A 27,778-nucleotide genomic window follows, 5' to 3' on the forward strand; every position below is an offset into this window, starting at 1 on the left:
AAACTTACTGGAGATTTTCCACATCCTGGCAGATGAAAGGAGGTAGATTTTCATCCTTCATCGCTTTACTGTCCCTAAGGAAAATGCCACAAATGTATTAAAACCACTGAGAGTTAAAAAAAAAAAAGGATAGCTGTTACTTGAGTGTGTTAAAAAGTATGAGAAAATATAGAAAATGGTCCCTATTTAAATCTATATTGGATGATTTTAAAGTTCTTCATAAAGAACAAATTTCCTGAGCAATAAAATAAGATACTTAACAATTCATTTGATATTCAGGCATCTTATCTACAAAAACTGGCATCTATTATAAATACTTATGTTTAAGAAAAAGATCAGAAAATACTATAGTTGGGTGAGTTGTTGAGCCAAGTTCCTCTGGCTCAAAGATTCTATGATGGACATTTTATCCAGGTCAAAATAATTGTTAAAGGAGGTCTAACTAAACTCATAAGACACTCAGAATACTTTATGTCATTATTTTCTAATTTCAATTTATTCTTCTACATCTACTAGAATAAAATAAAACCTAGGGATAGCTTAAGGGAATCACAAATATGCAATCAAGACAAGAGCAAGTTAAATGTGACATGCCGCAATGGAATCAGGAGTTAAAGAGTTCAGTGACAGATCTGCTGTTAACTTCCTTAAAAGAACCTCAGACAAAGTTCAGTCTCTCTTCAGCTTCTTCATTTATGTAATACGGTTAAAAAATCCATCAGATGTTTTGAGGACTGAACTTGGTAATTTATTCATAAACCCTTTATGTACTGTAATGCAAATCAGGTGAGAAAATATAATTGGTAATAAAAACAATGGTCTTTAAACATATGATGTATATGGAGGTTGTTCTCAATCTTAACTGAAGACATTAGGAAAAAAACTTGAAATGCTACTAAGGTGCTCGAAGGGTGAAACGTTGGACAAATTGTTTAATATTTCATAAATTAAAAAGTATCAAAAAAGAAAATTAAAAAAAAAAACATATCATATATTTTTATTTATATTGTTTGGCAGAAAAGTCAACCACCTTCCTAGAAAGAAGTGGTTACATATTTTCTTAACTCATTATAAATTAAAGTTCTGGAGGCAGATGTGGCTCAAGTGATTAGACTCCCATCTACCATATGGGAGGCCCCAGGTTCGATTCCTGGGGCCTCCTGGTGAAGGCAAGCTGGCCTGTGCCGCTGTAGAGAGCTGATGGTGGAAAACTGATAGTGGAAAGCTGACGGCAGACAGCAAGAGCAAACAACAAGAGGATGGAGAATAAATAAATGAAATGAAAATAAATAAATCTTTTAAAAAAATAAAGTAAAATAAAAAATAATAAAGTTATGACCTTTCATAGTCTGTGCAGAGCATACATTTATTATTTCATTTTTGACAAAAACTGGTTAGGGAAACGGATGTGGCTCAACCAATTGGGCTCCCATCTACCATATAGGAGGTCCAGGGTTCGCAGCCCAGGGTCTCCTGGTGAAGGCAAGCTGGCCCACACAGGAACGCCACCCCACGCAGGAGTGCTGCCCTGCATGGGAGTCCTGTCCAGTGTGGGAAAGCTGCCCTGCGGAGGAGAGCCAGCCAATACAGAGAGCTGGCACAGCAAAAGATGAAGCAACAAGAGACACAGAGACGAGAAATAAGAAGATGAAGTAGAACAGGGAGTTGAGGTGGCACAAGAGAGTGATCGCCTCTCTCCCACTCTGGAAGGTCCCAAGATTGGTCCTAGAGCAGCCTAATGAGAATTCAAGCAGACACAGAAGAACACAGCGAATGGACAAAGAGAGTGGGGAATGGGGGGGTGGGGGGAATAAACAGTAAATCTTAAAAAAAAAAAACTGAGTAAAAGTAAAGAATACTTCTTGATGTGCATATGGTTCCATATTTACTTCCAAGCATACAACCTGCCTACAATTTAACAAGTAAAATTCTTTTTAAAATTAAATATTAAACTTACTCTGGTCTTGTTCCTGTTTTATCACCTAGAAAATTCAAGAAGATTTTTGTAAAAATAGGTAATTTAACAATGTATTCCAAATTTAAGCATTAAATTATGACAAGGTATAAAAATATAAACTGTTAAGCACATCTTCAATTGCCTTTTAAACATCACGTCGTGAACTGAAGAGCAAGCATTTCAATCAGATGTTATGTAGCTGGTTTGCATCTACTTTCAAGGGCAAGAATCTTTGTGAAATCGTCTTCCATAAATAATATACGGCATGGATAGTTACTAGTCTTACCTAGCAGTTTAACTCTTGTTGGCTTAACTTGACAGTTTTCAGGCTCTATTAGTATAGAATAGAATACTATGATAGATCACCTGAACTTCTCCAAATATTTTACAAAAGCAACAAGTTAAATTAAAAAAATGTATATATATTTAACATTGCAGACATTCTCTCAATACCTATTTGATAACTGCTAATAGTATATATATAAAAGTAGAATGCTCCTTTAGCAAAATGACAGTGACTCACTTTTCCAAATTTACTTCTGACTACCAAAATAACATATGCCTATTGAAAAAAATGTAGAAAACACAGAAACACACAAAAAACATTATCTCACCAACCCAGGAAGCCTCAATGATTCTTGCCAGTCTATTTTTTTGTGTGTTTATATATACATTTTTTAAAAGTAATCAAGACGATTGTATGCTACAACATTTTCCCTGCCACATTGTGAATATAACCGTATTCCTGTTACTTAAAATTATTTAAATGACCAATACTGATGATGTAGCTTTATTATAATCTTTTATTGGTTAACATTTTTAATATATAAATAATGCTGTTGCAATGAATGTCTTTAAAACTCTTCTGAAAGGCCAGTTTCACCATGTCTTCTCATAAGACTTTTAGAATCAAGTGATTCCTGGCCAAGAAACAAAAACAGAATTGTCCCATTCCCCAATGGATTGGAATGAAAATGGGCAATAAAGTCAGATACAACTCGAAGAGAAGACAATGGAGAAGCACGAAGCTGGGTCTGTAAGGAATTGCACATGTGATAACTCACGTTTATATGGTTTCAAGTTCACTTACATCTTGTTGAGAAAGACACCCTTTCTGAACAGTTGGACTTTATTGGAGGAAAATGCTATTTTTGGTTTTTTTATGCTTTGACAATAGTAAGTTGGTTCAGTAATAAATGTGAGACCTTGAAAAAAGAAAATTCTGGGCGGCGGACTTGGCCCAGTGGTTAGGGCATCCGTCTACCACATGGGAGGTCTGCGGTTCAAACCCCGGGCCTCCTTGACCCATGTGCAGCTGGCCCATGCACAGTGCTGATGCGCGCAAGGAGTGCCCTGCCACGCAGGGGTGTCCCTGCATAGGGGAGCCCTACGCGCAAGGAGTGCGCCCCATAAGGAGAGCCGCCCAGCTCAAAAGAAAGTGCAGCCTGGCCAGGAATGGCGCCGCACACACAGAGAGCTGACACAACAAGATGACGCAACAAAAAAGAAACACAGATTCCCGTGCCGCTGACAACAACGGAAGTGGACACAGAAGACACAGCAAATAGACACAGAGAACAGACAATTGGGGTGGAGGGGAGAAGGGGAGAGAAATAAATAAATAAATAAATCTTAAAAAAAAAAATCTTCTGAAAGAAGAATTTATAGGTCAAAGAGTATGCCTTTGCTCTTTCACCAAACTGATCCCTTAAGACAATTGTCTCAGTTTACCTTCCCATCTTCCAATAACAGTACCTTTTTCATCACACCCTCAATAACAACGGATATCATTACATTTTTAAAACCTTTGCCAGTCATGTAGCTGAAAAACATCACTTCATTATAATATTAACGTATATTTCCAACAGTCTAGTAAATATGTGTTTCAAATGCACATTGGACAAATGTATTTCTTACTTTGTTATCTTTCTAATCAAGTAATTTGTATATTTTTCTATTGAGGCATTTTTTCTTAGTGATCTCTAAGCATGTTCAATACTAGGTGCATTGATTTTTTTTTCTGTATTGTCATTTCTTGTGTCTATTACTAAAATTAGATCCTTATCTCATAATTTCAAAACACAGCTCAATTTCAGAGATGTTAAAATATGGGGAAAAAAAGAAGCAACTAAAAATAAAGTAATTCATTTTTGTCATTTACCTCTTAAACTATTTTTCTACATTTTACATTTCACTGATTCTAAGACATTTTCTTTTATATTTCAACATTTCTGAAATCAGGACCTACATTCTATAGATGTTGTCTTAGAGTTGCTGAGACATGGTACAACAATAGTAATTTTATTTTATTTTTTTCCAAGTAGTTCTATCACTGTTCCTATTGACTAATGTATGATTTTACTATTTGATATCCCACTTTTACTATATCTCATAAATACTTATAAATGTATACATTTATATACAAAATGTGGGCCTGTTTCTAGATTTCCATGGACCCCCGACTGACTACATTAGATTTGCTCCAGTAACGTATGTGGATACTACAAAAGCTTTCTAACAGTCCTCCACATCTATTCTTGTCTTCTTGCACACTATTTTCCACATAGCTATCAGAACATTTCACTGATACTTCAAGTCCCAGGCTAATTGATGGAGTTACTATAAAAAAAAAGATAAATTCTTCAGAGTTAACCTTTTGCAGAAACTGCTAAAAACCTTTCTGGAAAGTAATTTCACAATATATGCCAAGAGTCTCCAAAATATCCCTCCCTCTCTTTAAGCTAATGATTCAATTTCTCAGTATTTGCCCTAAAGAAATAAATGTTTGATGCATTTTGTTTCATGAACAAAAATTTATAATAAAAGTAAACAAGCATTTACTATATACTTATCTCTGCTATGATATTACAAATAGTAATCCTCAAACCAAGCCTATGACAAAGTAGGTACTATTATTTTGAACCACATTACAGAGGAAGAAACTGAGGCACAGAGAGGATAAATAATTGGAATAAGATCATAGAGCTTATAAATAGAGTCAGGATTTGAACACAGGCAATTTAGCTCCAGAGTTGACAGGCATAACTAGTATACTATACTGACTCTCCATATAAAGATGTCCAATACAGAAAAATTTCCAGAATAAAAAAAAAGGAAATAAATACCTAACAAGAGGACAATGGTTGGCTAAATTATGATATACCCATTCATAAAATTGATACTAAGCAGCATTAAAATATTTTTAAGAATTACTGACATTCTCACCTTATGTTATAGAAGAACAGGTTACAAAAATAATACGTATTATAATTCCAAGTTTAAAAGTCTTTTTAATATATTAAAATAGCATATAACATACATGCAAACTTGTCTCTAACAAAAAAACTTTAAATGCATACCATATGCAAAATCTGTAAAATATTAATGATCATGCAATCAAACTTAAAAGTTAAAACTTCACTACTGAATTATACCTAATGATCTTCCAAACACAGACGTTCTGAGTAAACTAGAAGTTCTCTCAAAATTACTATTAGAGGGAAACGGACTTTGGCCCAGTGGTTAGGGCGTCCGTCTACCACATGGGAGGCCCGCGGTTCAAGCCCGGGGCCTCCTTGACCCCTGTGGAGCTGGCCCATTCTCAGTGCTGATGCACGCAAGGAGTGCCGTGCCACACAGGGGTGTCCCCCTTGTAGGGGAGCCCCACGCGCAAGGAGTGCACCCATAAGGAGAGCCGCCCAGCACGAAGGAGGAAGCAGCCTGCCGAGGAATGGCGCCGCCCACACTTCCCGTGCTGCTGACAACAGAAGCGGACAAAGAAACAAGACGCAGCAAAAAGACACAGAAAACAGACAACCGGGGGAGGGGAATTAAATAAATAAAAATAAATCTTAAAAAAAAAAAAAATTACTATTAGAACATAAAATTACATTACTTACTCTTTTTATCTGATGAGCTACTGAAATCTATACCACCAAGGCCTTCATTGGCTGCAGTTGAAGTAGCTGCAGTAGTTCCCAACGTTAAGCCTAGAGCATTCTGTCCAAGTCCTACAAACAGGTTAAACATCATTTACAAATTTCACTGAAAGACTTTACAAAAATTTCCCATTACTGACCAAAGCATTCAAATGCTCTTAAGTTGGATGCAAGATTTGGTTCATACTTGAATTAAGCACAAGACAAGAAACAAGTCTAGAGCTTATATTGGACAAGGACTGACAGTCCTATTCGGATTCAATGGTGTATCTAGTTTGGGTTACATGTTTTTTTCTTTATTTAAAAGGTGAGAATGGATTAATTAATTCAAAATATGTGAACACTCAACTTTTACTTGTTGTAATACGTGTTAAAATCCTCTTTATAACAGTAGTTTTAGTTGGCATATTTTAGGTTGGAAACATATTATCTTCCAATCATGCTTTGGAAATGTAGGCTTTTGTATAGATTCACAAGATTTTGGTATAATGTTAAGGAAACAGTACTAATAATGATATCTTAAAGAACTGGTAATTTGAAAGATTTAAAGTTAAACAAACATCATAATTTCATACTCCAAATCCTTTTCATAAAATTTTTTCTAAAATAGACAATTTAATTCCCATCTCATTGCCAAAAGAAAATAAAGGGGCTAAACTCTAGTTAATCCCAAGTCACTTAATCTATACTTATGAATCAAGTAGCAAAATTTCAACTTGTGTTGACTAGCCTACATTTATGTAGTCCATGCATTCCCAAGCTGACACAACTGTTCTTTTTGGACATGATGTTACCTATTTTAAAAACAGAGGAAACAGATGACAAATAAGACCATGAGAAACTGAAAACTGGGTTCGAATCCAATGCAATGTATGGCAAAAAACATAATGACTGTTATCTTAAATAAAAAACCAGTGGCACCTTTAGGTTAATATAACATAAACACTGATCATTGTGCCCAGAGTCTAAGAAAAATAAGGGCAGATCTAAAAAGTAGAGGAAATCCATATAGACTACCCTCTACTTCTTCTTACTTCTTCTTTGAGAGATGTTTAAATATTTATACTGTAAAGATATGTATTATATTCACCTAGCAACTTGGTAATTAGAAAGCATTTTTAATACCTACAAAGTTATATAATGGCAAAGATATATAGGTGAAAGAGCAAAGCAAATTCAAACCCTACATATTTAACATGACTTATTATCCTGACCCATTTTCTCCCCTTCCACCGACTTGGATTTCATCCATTAAACTTAGCATTTGAAGAAAGGACATACAAGCACTATTTTCTTTAATTGAAAACAATGGCATATTCTTTCATTGCCCCACACATCCAAATAAAGTATCTGATACATATTGTTGTTCAAAAAACTTCTTAAATAGACACTATATATTTAGCCTTAAGTATTACTGAAAATTGTGACATCAACAGATACCAATATTTCCTAATTGTATATTGTTAAAAATTACTGATATCAGATTGCTATCTTAGATAATTATACCATTTCTTCAAACAGCACAAAGCCCCACTGCCTTTTTAAAGTATGAATTTCCTATATGATATAATATAGTCAGTATAATTGTAATAACTTAATCTACATCTACAATTAGGAATGCCATTTAAACAGTAACTAGTTCTGATACAAGAATTAGCGTAGCCAATATTCTAAATATCTGCAGAAGCCTTAACATGAGGCTAATTTCAAAGTAAACATGAGGGGAGCAGATGTAGTTCAGTGGTTGAGTGCCTGCTTCCTATGAATGAGGTCCTGAGTTCATCCCCGTTACCTCCAAAAAAAACAAAGTAAATGAAAAATCACCCTGAGATAAAGAACAGTATTTTGACTCCTTAAACAACCCCTTCTTCATACTTTCATATCTAGTCAGTAAATCGATACTGAGAAACAGGAAAATTTATTTCAAAAATAAGGCTCCTTAACTCGTTCAGTTACGTATGAAAAATACTATTTCATAATACGTTTTTTATATTATGTAAAACATACAGGTTAAATAGACAAAATGATCTGTTCAAAAAGCCATAGTAAATTTAAATATAAATAATTAATATTTCTGGAGAGTAAGTTACCTGATGTTGCAGTGTTTGTACTCTGGAAAAGCGAACCTCCCAATCCAGCTAAGGCTCCTCCTAAGGAAAGGCCTGTTGATGCAGCGGTAGTTGTGGTGGTTGTTCCACCCAAACTATTTAGAGTAAATCCTGTAGAAGCTATAAAAAACAAATGGCAATGTTATTTCTAAGAACACTGTACAGAAAATAATAAAAATTTTTTTAAAAACCTGATTTCCATGATGGTTCTTTGGAAAAACTATTCATGAAAGACAAAATCATATATACTGAAGGATAACAAGAAATAATAGCTTCAAAGCAAAAACCAGTGACAGAAATAAGGGCTTTCGGTAACACTAGAATGGCACCAAGTAACTGATTCCAGACAGTAATAAGGAGTTTTCAAAACAGGTCACCAACTCCACGAATCCTAAACCAGGTAAGATTATATGGACTCTATCCTTTCCTGTCACCAAAATGCTCCTTAAAAACAAAGTAGATATTTTTTTTGTTTTGTTTTTTTATTTCTCTCCCCTTCCCTCCCACCCCAGTTGTCTGTTCTCTGTGTCTATTTGCTGCATCTTCTTTGTCCGCGTCATCTTGTGTCATTTTTCTATGTGGGCTGCGCCATTCCTGGGCAGGCTGCACTTTCGTTCACGCTGGGCGGCTCTCCTTACAGGGCACACTCCTTGCGCGTGGGGCTCCCCTACGCAGGGGACACCCCTGCATGGCAGGGCACTCCTTGTGCACATCACCACTGCACATGGGCCAGCTCCACACGAGTCAAGGAGGCCTGGGGTTTGAACCGCGGACCTCCCATGTGGTAGACAGATGCCCTAACCACTGGGCCAAGTCCACCGCCCGCAAAGTAGATGTTAATAGCTTCAGATTTTACTCCTCTTGGCCTCTCTCCTTTGCTCTGTAAGTAGAGACCAACTCCCAAGATGGCCTCTGCTGCTTTAATGCCCAATACTGATTTTGTTTCTTCCCAAGTCAATTGTTTAGTGAGCCAAAATGGCTAAATGACTGAAATATTTCCAAACTGAAGTTATGTTTAATGAAAGTGGATACTTACATTCACAAACCAAACAAAACTGTAATATAACCAATAAGCATAATTTCTTTTTCAATTCTGCCTCACCTGCTGGAGTTGATGTCAGAGCAGATGAAAGAGTGAGACCACTAGCGGAGGTAGAAGTAATAGGTAGAGCAAATGTTGTGGCAGATGCTGCAGGTTTACTGAATCCTAAACTGAAACCTGTTGTAGATGCAGATGTAGTGGCTGGTGTTCCTGTTTTAAAAAAAAAAATCTCATTTTACCTTAAGCATGTATGTATTATACCACTCTTAATCAGAAACCCACATTTTGTAGGTAGAACAAGGTATATGTACTTGTGATATGTGAGAGAAAAAATTGTAGTTGAGACTAAATAATGGAGACGAGTGAAAAAAATGACCCTGTGACTTTAGAAAAGCAAAGGAATAGCCAATCAACATAATACCACAAGCCAATTTCAACTCTGTCCCTAGATTTATCTTTCTTCCCTTTAGCCTCAGCAGAAGAATGACTCCTCTTACTACTTAAACAACCATTCTCTATGCCTAAAATTCTCTTCCTTATTGAACTGTGTTTCAATTAACTCCCAGTGCTTTCCCTACTTCCCTCTGCTTCCTCCTTTTCAGTCATTTTTTGTAGCTATTCTTCCTTTGTTGACTTCTTAAATGATATTGCCTAGGACTCTATCCTTTCTCCATTACTTCCTGAATATTCTCATCCACTTTAAGAATTTCAACTTCAGGTACGAGTCTAAATCTACAGCTACCTGAGTCCGCATTAGGTATCTCTACTTTGATGCCCCTTTGGACCCTAACATGGCCAGAGCTGAACTTTACCTCCCCTCAAAAAAGGTTTCCTAAATTCCCCACCTTAGTCAATCTGGTTGCTCAAGTCAGAAACCACAGTCATTCTTGACATCTCTTCCCTCCCCATAAATTCCACTCATTACAAATTCTGTCAATTCTACAACAAATCTATCCCTGGATTCCAGGCATCCTAAAAACCTTACAGCAGGTCATCTGTGTCTCCTAATTTGTTGCTCTCCCAATAATTTTTTCCAACTTCTAATCTACCCTTGGAATTATCTGTCACTGTTACTAAGGGGAAAGAGACATTCTGATGATTTCCTCTGATTTAAAGTTCCCATTAGGTTCATAGTTTCTCTAAAATAAGGTTTAGTGTATAACTCTTTATTATATAATCCCAACCTAGTCCTAAAATCTCATGTCTCCCTACCATGCTGACCTCTGAACCCTAGGCTCCAAGTAAAAAACATTTTTCAGAATTCCCTGAGCCCTTTTAAGATTGGGCCTTTGCAAATCTCTGCCCAGAATAAGGTTTCCTGCCCACAAAATAAACTCATACTCTGTTCTTTCTTTGCCTTCCACAATACCTTTCAGACTTCGGTTTAAAAAAAAAACAACTGTATATAAATAAATGTACATACATTTATATACAATTGTATATAAATAAATGTACAACTACATATAAATAAATGTATATGTAGACTATGTTTATGTAATGACAGAAGAACATATTAATGACATACTTGTTCGCCTCACCTCACAAGACTGAATTTCTTGAAGGGAAAAATTACATCTTGTTCATACACTTAGCTGTCCCTGATGCCACTCCCTGTGCCATCACCACCACCAGCGCCACTGCCAATACTGACTGTTGAAGGCACTCTGCTGGGCACTTCCTATGTATCTGCTCACTTATTAATCAACATTATTTTCCTTATTATACAGTGGAAGAGCCTGAGGCTTAGAGATGTACTGTGACTTTACTCTAAGCCACATAGTTAGGAAGTGGGATTTACTCAAAAAGTATTAAATGAATAAATGTATGGATGAACAGCATTTTGGCTTAGCCAAATATTATGCTTCTGGATTGTCCTCCCTACAACCAGAAATTCCTGCCAGAGTATAGTACTTAGAAATCATTTATGGGTTCTCTAACAGCCTCAGAAAACAACAGACAATTCTGTCAAAAACTCTGGCAGTAACAAATGTGTAGTGCTTTTGTTGATAATAGGCAATAGCATCCAAGTGAAGAAAAGCTGCCACTTTTTAATTTAAATTTAAAAGGCTCCTCAACTTCCTTTCATCCCTCATTTCCTTTCACCTTATTTACTCATTCAGATTTTTAATTATGCACATTCATGCAGTGTAACACTATCGAGAACCATGTTTGTGACTTATAAGGGAATCAAAAACATTTTAGTCCAGTATCCTCATTTAATAGATAAGTAAAAGTTCCCAGAAATTACATGACTATCTTTAGGGCTTGCAACTATTTGGAGATATCACCAGCACTTAATCCCAAGACTTCTGACTTTTAATTGGGTGCTTTTTCCTCTAAAAGGACTCAGAAGTGATTGGAAAAACTAATGTGAAATAAATTTCCACATTAAAACATTTGTGTTAAAAAACTTTTCCCCAAATTATAAAAGGATCATATAAAGTCACTAATTTCTTAAACTATTCAAGTACTGGAATGTTCTTTGATAACTCAGTATCTATGATCTAGATTCAGTTCCTTGTAAGTTTTCTCCTATACCCCAGCTCTATGAGATATTACAAAAAGAAGAGTAGAAAGATCACTCAACTAGTCTAAATTATTAGATTTTCCCTCAAATTCTTACCCAGAGTTAATCCTGTAGTTATAGTCGTTGCTATTCCTGGGGACAAAAAGAGAAAAAAAAGTCAATGGAAGATGGCATTCTTTTGTCTTATTTGTCGTAAGGGAAAGAAACGCAATCAACCTCAGGGAGTGATATTACTTCTGATGAGACTACAGTATCTTCCACCATAATCTCTAAGAAACACAATCACTTTTCCTATAGCATTGGTTTTCATATTATAGGCTATATATATGTAATTTGAATAATTAGAAAATAAGATTTGTAAAATGCAAACTATTGCTTATAACAAAATTAGGCAAGAAGCAACGAAGCTAGTCCAAGCCAAAATACAGGAACGCAGAGCAGTCTTAAAGGTGACTGCTGGTCTGTTCATATTTACCTCTGCAAGTCTTTTATTTTCTATGTGTGGTTGTGAAATGTGCTGCAGTCAAAGCAAAAAGTGATAACATAAACCACAACACTCTGAGGGTATAGAACAAAGGATAAATAAGGAAACACATTTTTAAAATAGTCATCTCCAGTAAAAAAAATTTAGCTTATAATATAAAAAATATCTGTAGGGGTTTTTTTTTTCTCTTTTTTTGTATTTACCTAGAGGTATTTTTTTAAAAACTTTTCCTTATTAAAATACTACCAGGAAACTTCAGGTCCTTTACCTCTTGCCCTTTTCCCATAGAAACAACTGTTTTAACAATGCAAAAATTTAAAGCAAGTTATGTGTTACAATTTTATCGCAAACTAGAATGCTGACTGTCCCATCTATGTTAATGTTCCAAATTTGTAAACGACTTATATAAATAACAATCTTCGTTAAAGTATAACAGTGCATTATATAATTTAATATAAAACTTAATTACCTTAATACTTTATGATTAAAGAAACAGTAATAATCTCTCTTACCTGTATTTGTTCCTCCTAAAGTGAACCCAGTGGCAGGCTTAGGTCCAAACAACCCAGTTCCAAAACCACCAGAAGAAGCAGATGTAGTTGCTGGGGTTGCAGTACTTCCAAATGTTCCAAAATTGAGCCCCACAGAAGGGTTGCTTGTTTATAAAAAAAAAAAAAAAAACACAAAGTCTACTAGAGCCAATATTCACTTAAGAAAACATAAAAATTAACTACTCTTCAGGGTTAATTATTTTCCTTCATTTAAGACATCTAATATATTCCCATCAAGTCAAAACAAACTAACAGCATATTTTCCTTCCTCAACCAAGTTGAAATATTTTTCTGCTCTCAAAAATAAATCTGGGGGGAAAACGGACTTTGGCCCAGTGGTTAGGGCATCCGTCTACCATATGGGAGGTCCGCGGTTCAAACCCCGAGCCTCCTCGACCCGTGTGGAGCTGGCCATGCGCAGTGCTGATGCGCGCAAGGAGTGCCGTGCCACGCAAGGGTGTCCCCCGCGTGGGGGAGCCCCACGCGCAAGGAGTGCGCCCGTGAGGAAAGCCGCCCAGCGTGAAAAGAAAGAGCAGCCTGCCCAGGAATGGCGCCGCCCACACTTCCCGTGCCGCTGACGACAACAGAAGCGGACAAAGAAACAAAAGCAGACAAAGAAACAAGATGCAACAAATAGACAACAAGAACAGACAACCAGGGGAGGGGGGGAAATTAAATAAATAAATAAATCTTTTTAAAAAATAAATAAATAAATAAATCTGGGGGTGGGGGGTGGGGGGTATATGGGGACCTCTTATATTTTTTAATGTAACATTCTTTTTAAAAAGAGGAAAAACAAAAAAATTTAAATAAATAAATAAATCTGCATGTAAAATTATTCTTAAAAAATACCAGTAATTAATACCAATTTAAGAAATGGTTGAAACGGGAAATTTTGTTATACAAGTAACCACAATTTTCTTTTTAAAGATATATTTTATTTATTTCTCCCCCCCACCCCAGTTGTCTGTTCTCTGTGTTCATTTGTTGCGTGTTCTTCTTTTTGTCCACTTCTGTTGTCATCAGCGGCACAGGAATCTGTGTTTCTGTTTGTTGTTGTTGTTGTGTCATCTTGCTGCATCAGCTCTCCGTGTGTAAGGTGCCATTCTTGGGCAGGCTGCACTTTCCCTCATCCTGGGCGCTCTCCTTACGGGACACACTTCTTATGTGGGGGCTCCCCTACGCAGGGCGGGGCACCCCTGCGTGGCAGGGCACTCCTTGTGCACATCAGCACTGCATGAGGGCCAGCTCCACACGGGTCAAGGAGGCCCGCGGTTTGAACCGCAGACCTTAACCACAATTTTAAAAAATATATTCTAAAGAAAAAAACAATACCAGCTGTGATGCTATGAAGCTGTCTGTACCCCAGAAAAATATGTTCTTAACGCTAATCCATTCCAGTAGGTTTGAATCCATTGTAAGTAGGACTTTTTGATGAGGCTATTTCAGGTAAGGAATGACCCACCTCATTCAGGATGGGTCTTAATCCTTTTTTGGAGTCCTTCATACAAGGAATAAATACAGAGAGAGAGAGAAAAAGAAAGAGAGAGAAAAGCCATGGAAGCAAGAAGTGAAATGAAAGAAACCTGGAAAGGAAGGGAGAAACCAACAGATGCCACCATGTGCTTTGCCATGTGGGTGAGGAGCCAAGGTCGCTGGCAGCTGGTATTTGAGAAGAAAGCATTGTGTTGATGATGATGCCTTAATTTGGACATTTCCCTGGTCTCAACCAGAAGCAAATAAATTTCATGGTATTGCTTTAAGCAGCCTGGGAAGCTAAAACACCAGTCTTCAAGAAAAGCATACTCTAGCAATTAGGATTTCAGACTCCAAGGTAATCATAAACAGGTAGAGATCACAAATATTCTGCTTTCACCAGTTTTTATTTCTATGGCTGAACCTAGCATATTTTAAAGTGGCCACAGGAAATCGTATGAACATGGGTCACTTTCTTTTGAATGACTTGTGCACAGTGCACATTTCTAAATTCATTTGTTCTTCCCCCAATACTAAAATGAACAAAAGTAAAACATTCCAGAAATAGGAAAGTCATTCTAAATTGTATTCCCTATGTATGGTAATTGCTATTTTACACACGGTCATGGGGGTAGGATGGGCAATGTATGGTTAGCTATCTTACACCAAGAAAGCAGTAAGAAGAATTTAGGTGACATATTCTGCAAGAGTAAAACACAAAGTAAAATTACCCTCTGTCAAGATTATGTGTTGATCAGCAGAAATTCTCTTCAGAGAGTTTTCGAAAGCTTAAAAAGAGCAGTTAAGATAAAAAGTACATATGAACAAAGTTAGAAATACTAATGAATACAATGAAACACTTATGTACAAGGCACTATGCCAGGAGTAGCAAGGGAGTGCAAAGATGATTAAAGTGCTCCTGTTTTACCAAGAGGATAATATAACAGCAATAACGGTAATTCAAGGCAGAAGAGTTCTCCAGGTAACTTGGGTTCAGACTTCATCAATTCCATAACCAGCCCAAGGAAGAGTTCAGTTTTCTGCATACCTCAGTGGTTTACAGGGACAGGAACACAACGGGTTAAGCGATGGTAACGTATACTCTCATCAAGTTTATAATCGCTAAAAGACAGACAATTAAGTACCAAATGAGGTCAAATATATATTGCTGAAGTTTGAGGTAAACAGCTAAATACCATGAGGGGAGTAGGAAAAGGAGTTTAAGGAGGTATAACTCAAGATGTGTCATCAACATTAAGTATGAAAAGGGGCAAAGTACCATAATTGCGTCTTAGTTTACTAAGTTTACTAACTGAGCTCCTGTCTACCATATAGGAGGTCCAGGGTTTGATGCCCAGGGCCTCCTGGTGAGGGCAAGCTGGCCCATGCAGAGTGCCAGTCCACACTGGAATGCCACCCCATGCAGGAGTGCCCCCTGCATGGGAATGCCACCCAGCATGGGAAAGCCACTCGGCACAGGAGTGCCAGCCAACGCTGAGAGCTGGCACAGCAAGATGATGCAACAAGAGACACAGAGGAGAGAAAATAAGACGCAGCAGAAGAGGGAGTTGGGGTGCCACAAGACAGTAATCTCCTCTCTTCTACTCTGGAAGGTCCCAGGATTGATTCCTGGAGCTGCCTAATGAGAATACCAGCAGACACAGAAGAACACTCAGCAAATGGATACAGAGAGCAAACAACAGGCAGAATGGGGATGGTGGGGAGGGGGAGGAATAAATAAATCTTAAAAAAAAAAAAAGATCCTTAAGAGCATGTATGTGAGTGCCCTTGGGTGGATGACAATTAAATCACAGAACTTTAAATATTTAATATTTTAAGAAACATTCTTTGTGTATTTTGAAGACATCAAATTAGAAAAATGGTTAGTATGCTCCCCCCCTCCTTTCTAACAGTGATCCCATTTTTTACTATTCCATAAATGTACAAAAGATGAACAATGAATGTATTTTAGACAATGAATTAAAATTTGAAAATATCTTGGCAACTTAAGATAACTGAAGACACTGAGGTGTTCATGACTAAACTGAAAACATTATCAAAGACATACATCAAAGAGAAAATCTTTTATACTCCAGAAGAGAAGCAAAAAGGAATTTCTCTATGACAGATAAATTTACTCAAAGAAAAACAAAAGCTAAAGAATATTTCAATTATTGCCTCAACCCAGAATTATCTGCCAGTGATTCCATAGGATGCACTGTGGAAAGCGAAGTTCACTCTACTGGGTTAGGTATGTTATTTTAACTTTCTCCATATACCTTAAGTGTGGACTACATATAACTAATGTTTACTGAGCATTTACCAAGATATACTTAAATGATGCTAAATACTTCTCATGCTTTATCTCATTCAACTATCCTCTGTAGAAAGTATATTAATGTGCCCCTTTTCTAGATGTGGTAACTGTGAAGAGAGGTCATCAGGCTTCCAAGCCAGCACTCTAACAGGCAGATGCCGGGCAGTCACTTTCAATCATTTATCCAAACCCTTCTAAAGCCTGTGTAAACCTTCTAGTTTATTATCTAATAATCCACCTATTCAGTCATTCAGCAAATATTTATTGGGCCTCTTTTATATGCCAGCACTGTCAACAGACTGAGAATGAAGTGGTATATAAGACTGAGTCTCTGCCCTCAAAGAATTTCCAGTCAGTATGAGAAATAAACATTCATTCATTCAACAAATATGAACTGAGTATCCGACACTATATCCACTGAAAAAACAGCATGAAAAAGATAAGGTCTCTACCTTCATGAAGCTTACATTCTAAAGCTGGGCTCAGACAATAAGCAAGTAACAAGTAATTATAGCAACTGATTACAACTGTAAAACAGTGCTGTAAACACAGGGTATCATGAGAGTGGAAAGCTGCCACACACAGATAGGTCAGAAAGTTTCTCTAGAGAAGTGACTGTTTAATTTGAGTCCTAAAAGGTAAGCAGGCATTAGTTAAGTACATGGGGTAATAGTCAGGGAGCATTTTAAATAGAGAGAATTGACATTTTATAGTAGGAAGGGGTTTGGCCAAACCTTCATGAGGAAATGAGAAAAGGCCCATAGAGTTGAAACAGAGTTATTTAAACTGAGATCAGGATCCATTCAAGGAATATAAAATCAATTTAGGAGAAGCAGATGTGGCTCAAGCAGTTGGGTGCTCACCTACAACATGGAAGTCTCGGGTTTGGTTCCAGGTGCCTCCTAAAGAAAACCAGCAAGACAGCGAGCTGACGGGACAAACTGACACAAGATGATGCAATGGGGAAGCAGATGTGACTCAAGGAATAAGGCCTCTGCCTACCAAATGGGAGGACCCAGGTTCAATCTCTGGCCTCCTGATGAAAAAGAAGAGAAAGAGTGCCTGCACAGCAAGCTGAGTACCTGCGCGGTGAGCTGAGGGCCCATGTGGGTGCCCACGTGGCAAGCCGAGTCCCCACTTGGTGAGCCAAGCACCCATGCGACAACCCGTGTGGTGAGCTGAGTGCCCATGTGAGTACCCACATGATGAGCAAGTGCCCGCACTGCATGCCGGGTGCCTGCGTGGTGAGCCAGTGCCCGCACAAGTGAGTCATGCAGCAAGATGATGACGCAACAAGAGAGAGATAAAGAGGAGAGTGAAGGTGAAGCACAGCAGAGACCAAGAACTGAAGTGGTACAATTGACAGGGAAACTCTCCACATCAAAGGTCCTCAGGATCAAATCCAGGTGAATTCTAGAGGAGAAGGATGAGGAGAGAAGACAAAAAGAGAAATAGATACAGAAGTTCACACGTAAATGGACAGACAGGAAAAACAGTAGGGCACAGGAAGAAGGAGCGGGGAAAAAGATGATGCAATGAAAAGACACAATGAGGAAATACAAGAGACACAAAAAGTAGGGAATGGAGGTGACTCAAGTGACTGGACTCCGCCTACCCACATGGGAGATCCCGGATTCAGTTCAGATGCCCTCCTAAAAAGATGAGCACGCAAGTGTAAATAACAGGGAGGGGGGCTAAATAAATTAATCTTTTAAAAATCATATTTGGAAAAAAAAAATCAATTTAGTAGATCACAGTCAGCATTTTTTTTTTAATGAAATGGAACATAATAGAAAATATTCAAGTACATCACATGAAATGAGGGTAAATACCTTTCTTTGAAACTTTCAGTTATTTATTTGTGTGACCCTATTGGGTTATAATGTAAATTTTTTTTTCCCACAATGATACGGATCATTGCACTGGAACAAAAAAAGGAAAAGATGGGTCAAGATGAGTCTGATAGGCTCCAGATTATATGGCCCTTACAGACCATGGTAAAGGATATTTTTCATTTTATTCTAAGAGTAGTGGAAAACAAAAACAGGGAAGCAAAGGGCATTTTATAAAAAAGGCACTGGCTTCAATGTGACAAAAAGACTGATGCAAAAGTAAAATTTAAAAAGGCAACTTAAAGTCCACTGAACTAATCTAAGCAGGAAATGATGGGAGCAGTTTTCATACAGCCCAAGAAAGGTCATACGTTGGAACCCTGGTAGGAATCTTAAGTGTTTTCTTAAGAATGTAAGCTTCAGGAGAGCAGGGTTCTTATTTATCTTACCACCTAAAACATAAATATTTGTTCCATGAATAGCAATAGTTTGGAGCAGAGTACTCAAAATGAAGACAAATAGGAATTACGGGAAAAAATTATCATGTCCTGCTATTTATGTGTACAGTGAGAAAAAGAATCATCAAAGAAAATTCCCCGATTTCTGAGTTGAATGTGTAGTCTGTGTTGCCTTCCTCCTTTTATTTAATACAAGCAACCCTGAAGGTATTTTTGCCTTTTTAAACATACAACCAATCCTTTACAGCTTCAGGAGATATCTTGTAACCTAACCTATATATAATTTTTTTAAGGAGGTACCAGGGATTGAAATCCCAGTACCTTGGAAGCAGGCGCTCAACCACACCGGCTTCCCTGAGTTGGCTTTTTCATTTGTTTCACTTATTTTGTTTTTGTTTTTTTCAGGAGGCAGCGGGAACCAAACTGAGACCTCCCATGTGGGAGGTAGGCGCTCAACCGCTTGGGCCACATCCACTATGCATATTTCTTGATTTTATAAACTCCTCAACCTTTACCTTCAAAATAGAGTTCTAAAGATTAACTCTCTCATCTTTAAAATGATCTTTCACCATCTTTACTGCATCTCCCTGGTCCCCTCTGTTAGCTACATTTTGTCACCACCTGCAGGCTGCCCAAGAACGTTGGACATGCTACCTACATTATGCCATTTAAACCTCACATGATATTATAATCTTGCACTCTGTAAAAAACCACCACCAGTAAAAGCATTTCTAAAAGGTAGAAAGCGCCCCATGTGGCACAAAGGCTTGAAAGCTCGCTAAAAAGAATCACGAACTGATTAACGCACCAAAATGTCCAAAACCGTCAGTACTGCAGCAGAATTTTAATTATCAGGGAGAAACCTACTTGTCTTCGACACATTTCCATTCATTAAGTGTCTCTTTCTAAAACTCCACGATAAGCTATTACCGTTCATTCATTCGTCCCATTTTCATTCTGTGCTTAGGACGAATGCATCACCAAGGCTCTGTGAAACCCCAGGCCCTTTTCCCAGGTCACCTCTCTTGAGGGGAACAAGGCCTGACCCCTCCGAAGATTCTGGAGACCTCAGAAGCCGACCGCCCTCGTCCCCACCAGGCCGGCCGCTGGGCCAGAGCAAAACCCCAGTCCCACAGGGAAGGAAGACACCAGCGAGGGCCCAGGCCGGGAAGGCGGAGAAACAGGGTTACCTAGACGCCCCCGTCCCAAACGAGAAGCCTCCGGCCGTGCTGCTCCCGCCAGGGGCCACGGTGGTGGAGCCCAGCGTCCCGGTGCCGAAGGTGAAACCGGTAGACATGGCTGCAGCTGTGCCCCGCGCCGTCCGCAGGCTGAGGGTGCTCAAGGCGCTCCTGTCGCCTCAAAGCCTCGGCGGGCCGGGAAGCATCGCCCTCTCCCAGGCCCGACCAGGCGGGAAGCTCCAGCCCAAGAGGCCGTAAAGACAAGGGGGCCGGGGCGACGCACGCACGCAGCCCGGCGGGAGCGAGCCCGTCGCGCACGGCATGCTGGGACGGGGGTGGGGCCGGCGCTCGGCGCTGTCTCTTAAAAGGGCAGGCGCCCGTGTTATGACAGAAACAAAAGCAAAACCAGCCGTTCTTACTTTGTGCTTTTAGTTCTTCTATTTTGGCATCTGTGTGAACGTAACCTATATTTTATGGCTTTGAATCTCAATTATTGCTTATCTCCTGTCTCCTGCCAAAAGGATGCGCAGAATCCCAGAGTTGGGACAGGCCCTACTGACCATCAACAAGCTCTTCCTTTTACAAAAAAGAGGGTGACTCATAATTCACTCCTTGGTTCGACGCCTTGAGCCAATCATTTCGGTGCTCAGTAACACTCTGAGACTATTTATCACAGTCATTCAGAGCCTGAACTCGACAGCCATGCACAGGATCAGAGTCGCCCCAAATTTTTGTGGGGTGGCGATGTGGTGCTATGCGCGGTGCTAAGAAACAGGATTGTTCACGTGCCCTGAACGTCATAATTAGACAAGTCGATAAATAGTATCATTGGAAAGGATAAGAAAACTGTAGACACAAGTATAATATACGGTGATCTGAGTTATTTTAGTAACGTTTAGAAAAATTTAGCTTCAAAGGAGTTCTCTTTGGCCGAAAGATGTGGAAGGTTTCATGACACTACGGGTGTGAACATTTGAGGTGCTGCCATCATAATGTGGGCCTTTATTTTCTTTTAGGGATTGTTACATTAGTCTACCTAAGTGGTTTTCTTCCTGTAGTCTCTTTCAGTAAAATTCATTCCATAAGCAATCACAAGATTAGTTCTAAAATAGTTCTTACTGTGACACAGCCTTGATTTAAACACACACACACACACACACACACACACAAAAACCCAACTGATTGCTTAGTCTGGCCCTCGTGGTCCTCCACATGACTCATGTTTCTAACCTCATTTTTCACAACTCCCCTTAACGCAAAACTTTCTCCTGTTTAGAGTCTGGGCATTCCCACCTCAATGTTTGCATAATTAAAAAGAAGTAAATAGCATTTTATAACTTGGAGATCACAATGGGAATGATAAGAAGAGGGAAAGGACATATTTGAACACTAATGTAAAGGAAAAAATCAGTGATTTACTGAACAGGAAGAGAAAAAATAAAATATTATGGATTTTACAGATGTTGGAGAAAAACGGCACTTACTGGGACAGAGACTGACATAACCACAGGCAGAGAAAGAATTTATTGGGAAGCTCTCCCAACAGAGGGGGTCTGAAGAACAGATTTCAGCCCCCCCACCAGCATGGTGGGGGTCTGAAAAGAGACTTCAACACTTGGAAGGGGGGATTTGAATTTATACAGAACTTTCCTAGGCGGGGAAATGATAGTTGGTGGGAGGGGGTTGAGGGTTCAAGTGAGGTGCAAGGGCCAATAGGAAGCCCTAGAGGTGAAAAATTTTTCCTTAGAGTGACTAGAAGATAATGAGTGAGGGAGTTATGGTTTCTTGGAATGCCGCAGGAGCAGATGTTTCTTTGTTCTATAGGGATTTTATTTCCTTCTGATATACAGGTTGGGAAGGTTTCCATTTCCCTTTACTCCCGTCTCTATGTGGTTTCTTTGTTTAACCTGTGGGGAAGTGTTCCCTTAGATATGTAGGTTTATGGAGGGTGGGGTTAGCCTTTCCGCAATGCATATCAGGGGAAACTGAGGTATAGCTAGTTAATTATTGCAAGCCTCTAACAACAGATTCAGAGATCTTTTAAGAATGTTATTTTCAATGATGCCCAACACCTACAGTAGTTCCTTTTGAATGAAAAAAAAAGGATTCAGACTATTTTTGTGAGAAGAAAGCAGCTCCTTATCTCTCTTCATTCCCTAGTATATTCTTCTCAAAACTTTTTAAAAATATCATATAAAATTAGTAAGAGCAAAATACCTGGTATTAAAAAATTGTTAATTAATAAGATGTAATATAAGCTAGATAGAAAGCATGTAAAAATGTAAGAGCAAATGAAAGATATTAATAATAAGGGAAACTGTATGGAGTATAGAGGAACTATATCTGCAATAATTCTGCAAATTTAAAGCTGTTTTAAAATAAAAAAGTTTACTAGGGAAATAAATTAGGAAACAATAAAAGGGACTTTTTGAGCCATTCAAATTGACAAAAAAGAACTATTCTTTCAATTTTATTTTATAAAAATCTTAGTATGACATTTCTGCCATATGTTGGAAAAGCAGTTCAAGTTATGCTGCAGTAAAAAATGACCCAAAAGATCCCACAAGGAGGAGCACTACTGAGAGGGAAACTGGAATATTTGATGAACAGTATTCAATCACGTTTATAGATGTGTCAGATGTAAGACTGGCCCTCAAAGTCCCTTTCTCATCTCATGTGTTCTGCTGTTTGTCCTATTAGAAAGGAGAAAGAAAGAAGAAAAAACACTTTACATCTTTAAATTCTACAGAAACAAAACTTCAAAGAAAACCATTTCAATAAGCCCAATTGAGTCCCTTGAAAACTTGACAATAAAATGGCAGTGACCTGGGCTTCATGCCTATGAAAGCCTAAAGCCCACCCTCCAGCCAAGCAAAACCGTGGAGCTCTCAATTTAACATTCCTCACCTAGTGAGAGTAACCTGTCCTTATTATAAAGGATATTCCAAATATCACTGTCTCTGGTTTATGAACCCTGAACCCACTTGTCAGTTCTGGGTGAATTACTACTTTCCAAGGCTGAAGCAAGTTATTCCGATTCTAAATTCTATGGCAAGCCATTTCGTTTCCTGTTAAGAAACTCCATCTCTTTAGAAGCTCCTTCTTTTGCTGATTTGCTGACTGGACAACAACATTGTTAATGTCATACAGAATGAATTATCTGAAAGACAATAGCACTATAAACATTCTAATTTGTATTTGCATTAAACTATCTGAACAGGCTTGCTACATTGGTGTGTTTAGATCCTGGTAATCCTTTGAGAATCCTCAGTGAGTGGTTCTAGTACAGAAAAGGAAGTAGAATCTGAAGTTATTTAAAGGGATCTGTAAGAGCCATGGTTGTGATTCTCAGAAATACCCAGTGGAGAAGCTACCTTTCAGAAACTACACATTACAAGTTGTCCTCAGTCACAGCCTCTCTCTTGAAAGCTCTTCTCAGAAAGGGTCTATCTTCAAAATTTAGATAGTGACCTTCCTCTTTAAAAATCCTATTCTCAAAAGATTCAACAATAACAAAATGAATATAAGAGATAGATCAACAATGCAAATGTGACAAGATGTTAAAAATGGATGATTCCACAAGCAAGTTATGCTCATTGTACCACTCTTTCAACTTTTCTGTAGGTTTGAAGTTTTTCAAAATAAAAAGTTAAGAAGAAAGGTTGTGGAAGCAGAGAGATTCAATAATCATGTATGGAAGGCCAGGACTCAGTAATAATTGGGGGAAGGAAAAAAATTTATTTATGACTGGCCAGGCTCAGGAACTTTTCTGTTCAAAAACCTGAGCCCCAAATAAGATTTTTGGATTCTTTTTATACAGAGGATGTAGGAGTGAAGAGTCAAATGGTGCTTTGTTTGAGTACTAGATAAGCTTGAGTTAACACATATTTCTCACTTTCCAGGTAAGCTTGAATTAACATATTTAGTTGGCATCCTTCCTGAATATTCAAAGTCTGTAGAGCCTATATCATTTAATTGGCTTTCTGTGATTGTAGTGGTTGGCATGGCTACGAAGGGCAGGGCTGCAGTTTTATATTGTTTGACACACACAGCTGAGGTTATTCATGAAGAGATACACAGCCCCCACCCATAGCCCATATCAGTAAAAACCTCAAGCTAAAACAAGAGTTATCAACTGCAGTGCAGTGGTTGTCTGTTTCCTGATGAAGTTTTCACCTATTACCCAAAAAGGAGAAAAACAACAGCAATAGGAGGAGTTTTTCATAAAGCTAAATGTATTTAATAAGAAGTATGGTAATCTATTTTAAAATTGTCCTTCCCATTGGTGGGAATGAGGGATTGGAAGTAAAGAGTTGTTTTAATGACCTAATAATGATAGTGGATAGTAGTTGTGGTAAGTTGAATTATATACCCCAGAAAAAAGCATATTTTAAATCTTAAACCCATTTCTGTGGGTATGAACCCATTGTAAACAGGACCTTTTGAAGATTTTATTTTTAGTTAAGTTGTGGCCAGCTAAATCAGGATGGGTCTTAAGCCTATTGCTGGAAGCCTTATCAAAGAAAAAGCCAAAGGGGAGGAGCAAGAAGCAGGAAGTCAGTGGAACCTGGAAAAGAAAGGAGAGGACATGTGACTGGGAAAGGCAAGGAACCCAAGCTCTGCTAGCTAGCCAAAATGCTACCAACCCCAGTAAGAAGCAAACCTGCTGGACTCTGAGAATTTGAACCAATAAATTCCTGCTTTAATAGCCCATTGTGCAGTATTTATCTTACTAGCCTGGAAACTAAGCAGTGATTGCTTTAAAAAAATTTCTTGCTGACCAACATAAAATGTTAGCAACACTTTAAAAAAATTCTACTGAGAAATCTTTGAAGATGTGCCTCAATTTCTGTAACTATTAGGAATGAAATATTATAGTTGACAGAGACATTGTCAAGAAACAAAGGCATGTACCTATAAAGAAGGAAGCCTGAGGGAGGAATATTGGAGTCTATATTTGTGTCAGCAGAAAAGTAATAGGAGATGGAAAGAGAGACATTATGTATGTCTGCAGCTAGATGGCCAGGATCGAATGTCATTATAAATCAATAATCTGGCCATCTGTGAATCTAACTTTTATGAATGTAGGGAATGTACTCAGCACATAGGAGACTATGGTAAGGTACTACCAAAGACCAAGAATAAGATCAAGCAAAGAAACCAAGCTGTGCCAACACAAAATCAATGAGGGTAGCTATCTAGTTGCCAACAATTAGTTCTTCCTTTCTTCCTTAAAACCTCATTTTTGTTCAAGGTAGCACACTAACCAGATAAATGACCACATATCCCAGCTCCCTTTACCCGTAGAGGTGGCTAATTAGAAATAAGTAGGAGATGGGAGGTGAGATTTTCAGGATGACTCTTTTAGAGGGGGACAGATAGCTGGCATAAATCCTTTTTGCCCTTCTCCCTTCTTCTTTTCTGCTGCCTGGAACTTAGACATAATGGCTGGGTCTCCAATGGCCATCTTGGACTATAAGTGACCTTAAGAATGGAAGCTATATGCTAAGGAAGGCATAGTAGAAAAATAGTATGAGCTTAGGTCTCTGATGATACCAGAGAGATACCATATCAACCTTGTATTGTCTACATTCAAATTTCTTTTAAATGAGAGGAAAATCAGCTTCTATTTTCCTTAGGGTCTCTCTTAAATTATAGTTGGGTCTCTATTCATGAAATTTAGTGTACCATCTTTAGTAGGAATCCGCTCTGAAAGAAGAACTTTACATGTATTACTAAGCAAACCTAGGAAATATCCAAGATTGAACTAAGTTTCCAGAATATCTCTAGGCCTGGAACATAACAATAAAAGCAAGAACAATCACCATTATCCAATAATGGTCTTGAAATATGCTAATAGAAGGACAGTGACTGCTAGCTAGTCTCAAAAAAAGGGAGCCAAATATGAAGAATTTATCTGCATTTATTTATTTCATCTTTCAAGGAAACAAATCACTCTACATTAGATGAGTATTTCAGCCAAGCTGGAATATATTCGTAAGTCTTTTCTATAGCATGGATAAAATTTTTCTCAACTGTCTAATTACATTCTCTGTGATCAGTATTCCCAAAACTTAATGTGAATGTGGCTCAAGCAATTGGGCTCCTGCCTACCACACAGGAGGTCCGTGGTTCAGTTCCTGGTGCCTCCTAAAGAAGAAAACGAACTGGCACGACAGCGGCCAAGCTTGGCCAGCTGACACAACAAGATGATGCAACAAGAGACACGAGAAGAAAAATATAACGAGAGCTAAAACAAAGCAGGGAACAGAGGTTCCTGGTGCCTCCCAAAGAAGATGGGCAAAACAGCCAGCTGACACGATGGGCAGGTGCGGTGAATTTATGCGACAAGATGATGCAACAAGAGACGCAGGAAAAACACAACAAGAGACAATAAATCAGGGAACGGAGGTGCTTAAGCGATTAGGCACCTCCCCCCCCCCCATCAGAGGTCCCCAGTTGGGTTCCGCCAGTGATTTCCAAAGAAACAAGGAAGACGAACAGACACAGCAAGTGTAAACAATGAGGGAGTTGGGAGAGATAAGTAAATGAAATAAAACTTATAAAAAACTTAACTAGGGCTCTTTTGATTGTAAGGAATAAAGGTCCTCTCAAAGTAGTTCAAGCACAAGTGGGTGCACAAGTGGGAGTGGAGCGGGAAGAGAGTATTATTTTTTGGATGCAGAAAAGTTTCAAGGGGAGTCTAGAAAAAGAGGACTAGCCAGGCCTTGGGTATATCCGAAATGAGGGGCTAGCTTGTGCAAAATGCACTGGAGAGGATTGTACCAACTTCAGGGAACTGAGAGGTGCTGAAGGCCCCAGAGCTTGGGTGAAGGGTTAACTAATTCACTGGGTGCCCCACGGTAGAAAAGGAAGGCATTCAGACATCTGTCACACAAAGAGCAGTGATGCTGGATTATGATAGCATTAGTCAAGCATGATCTGGTCCTCGAGGAGCAAAGGCAAAACTAGCAAGCCAGTGGGGGGGAGGTGAATCAAACTTGTCATAACAGGGTCCTCCCACCCCTGACCCCACCTCCATCCCCACCATTACCAAACCTGGGGGTGGGAAAAGAGGGGAGGAGATGTGAACTTGACCCAAGGCCAAATTTTGCTTTCTATTAGACTGGGCCTTTTGATTCCTAAAAATTAGATTGCTCTAAAACCCAAGAGTTAAAAAAAAAAAAAAGAAATAAAACCCAAGAGTGACTGGTACAGCTTTACAATCTGCTCAAGCCTTGGGGAGAGGGGAAAGGAAAGCCCACCAAGCAGACTTGAGGAGTAGTAGTAAGGAAAAGGAAAGGTGATACCTACTTGTACCCCAAAGAATTCAGTTTCAGTAAAGTGGCCACAAAGAACAAACAGGGCATGAACACTGTTCACCGATGTTAATAGCAGGTACAAATGGACAGAAAGACCAGACATGGATTCTATTTGGGCATCACCAGTATTTACCTATCTAAAGAGAGAGAAAGTGGCACAGTCAGGATACTCAGGAAAATGATTAGTTAAACTTCCCTGGAAACAAACAAAGAACACCCAAAAGAGAACAAAGGCCAACTATTCAGAGCTTATTAGAGCAAGGGAGTGAGCCACCATCACTTGCATTTGGCAGAGACTCAATGGCAGTGAAAGGAGTGGGAAAGCTTTATAGCAGAAAAGGCAGAGAGTTCAGGTGTATCTTGATTGGTGACTGTTAAGAGGTTTGCTATAATTAACAAGCTGCACCTCAGTTTCCCCTGATATGCACTGGGAAATAGATCAACCCCCTCCCCCATGTGGCACTTTCCCACAGATTAAACAAAGGAACCCCGTAGAAACAGGAGTACAGGGAGATAGAGATCTTCACCATCTGCACATCAGAGGGAGACGGAGATCTTTTCTACCTCTACCTGCATATCAGAGGGCGA

At 38.6% G+C, this 27,778-nt stretch overlaps 1 protein-coding gene across 2 annotated transcripts in view; it reads right to left on the reverse strand.

The window, feature by feature from the left end:
• The window catches only part of NUP58 (nucleoporin 58), a 62,585-nt gene extending 42,328 nt beyond the window's left edge, over positions 1-20,257 (reverse strand). Inside the window, exons 1-8 of one of the 2 annotated variants that reach the window (XM_058277048.2) lie at positions 19,881-20,205; positions 12,569-12,711; positions 11,669-11,704; positions 9,106-9,255; positions 7,986-8,123; positions 5,857-5,967; positions 1,958-1,982; positions 9-74 (exon numbers count right to left, since the gene is read on the reverse strand). In XM_058277048.2, coding sequence (XP_058133031.1) covers positions 9-74; positions 1,958-1,982; positions 5,857-5,967; positions 7,986-8,123; positions 9,106-9,255; positions 11,669-11,704; positions 12,569-12,711; positions 19,881-19,987 — 776 coding nt within the window. In that variant the 5' untranslated portion in view covers positions 19,988-20,205. Of the gene's footprint in view, positions 1-8; positions 75-1,957; positions 1,983-5,856; positions 5,968-7,985; positions 8,124-9,105; positions 9,256-11,668; positions 11,705-12,568; positions 12,712-19,880 lie in introns of both variants that reach the window. The other variant, XM_004453086.4, reaches the window with a different exon arrangement.
• Between the last annotated feature and the right edge of the window lie 7,521 nt (positions 20,258-27,778).

Source organism: Dasypus novemcinctus, chromosome 15 (assembly GCF_030445035.2).
Source record: "Dasypus novemcinctus isolate mDasNov1 chromosome 15, mDasNov1.1.hap2, whole genome shotgun sequence".
Lineage (NCBI taxonomy): Eukaryota > Metazoa > Chordata > Mammalia > Cingulata > Dasypodidae > Dasypus > Dasypus novemcinctus.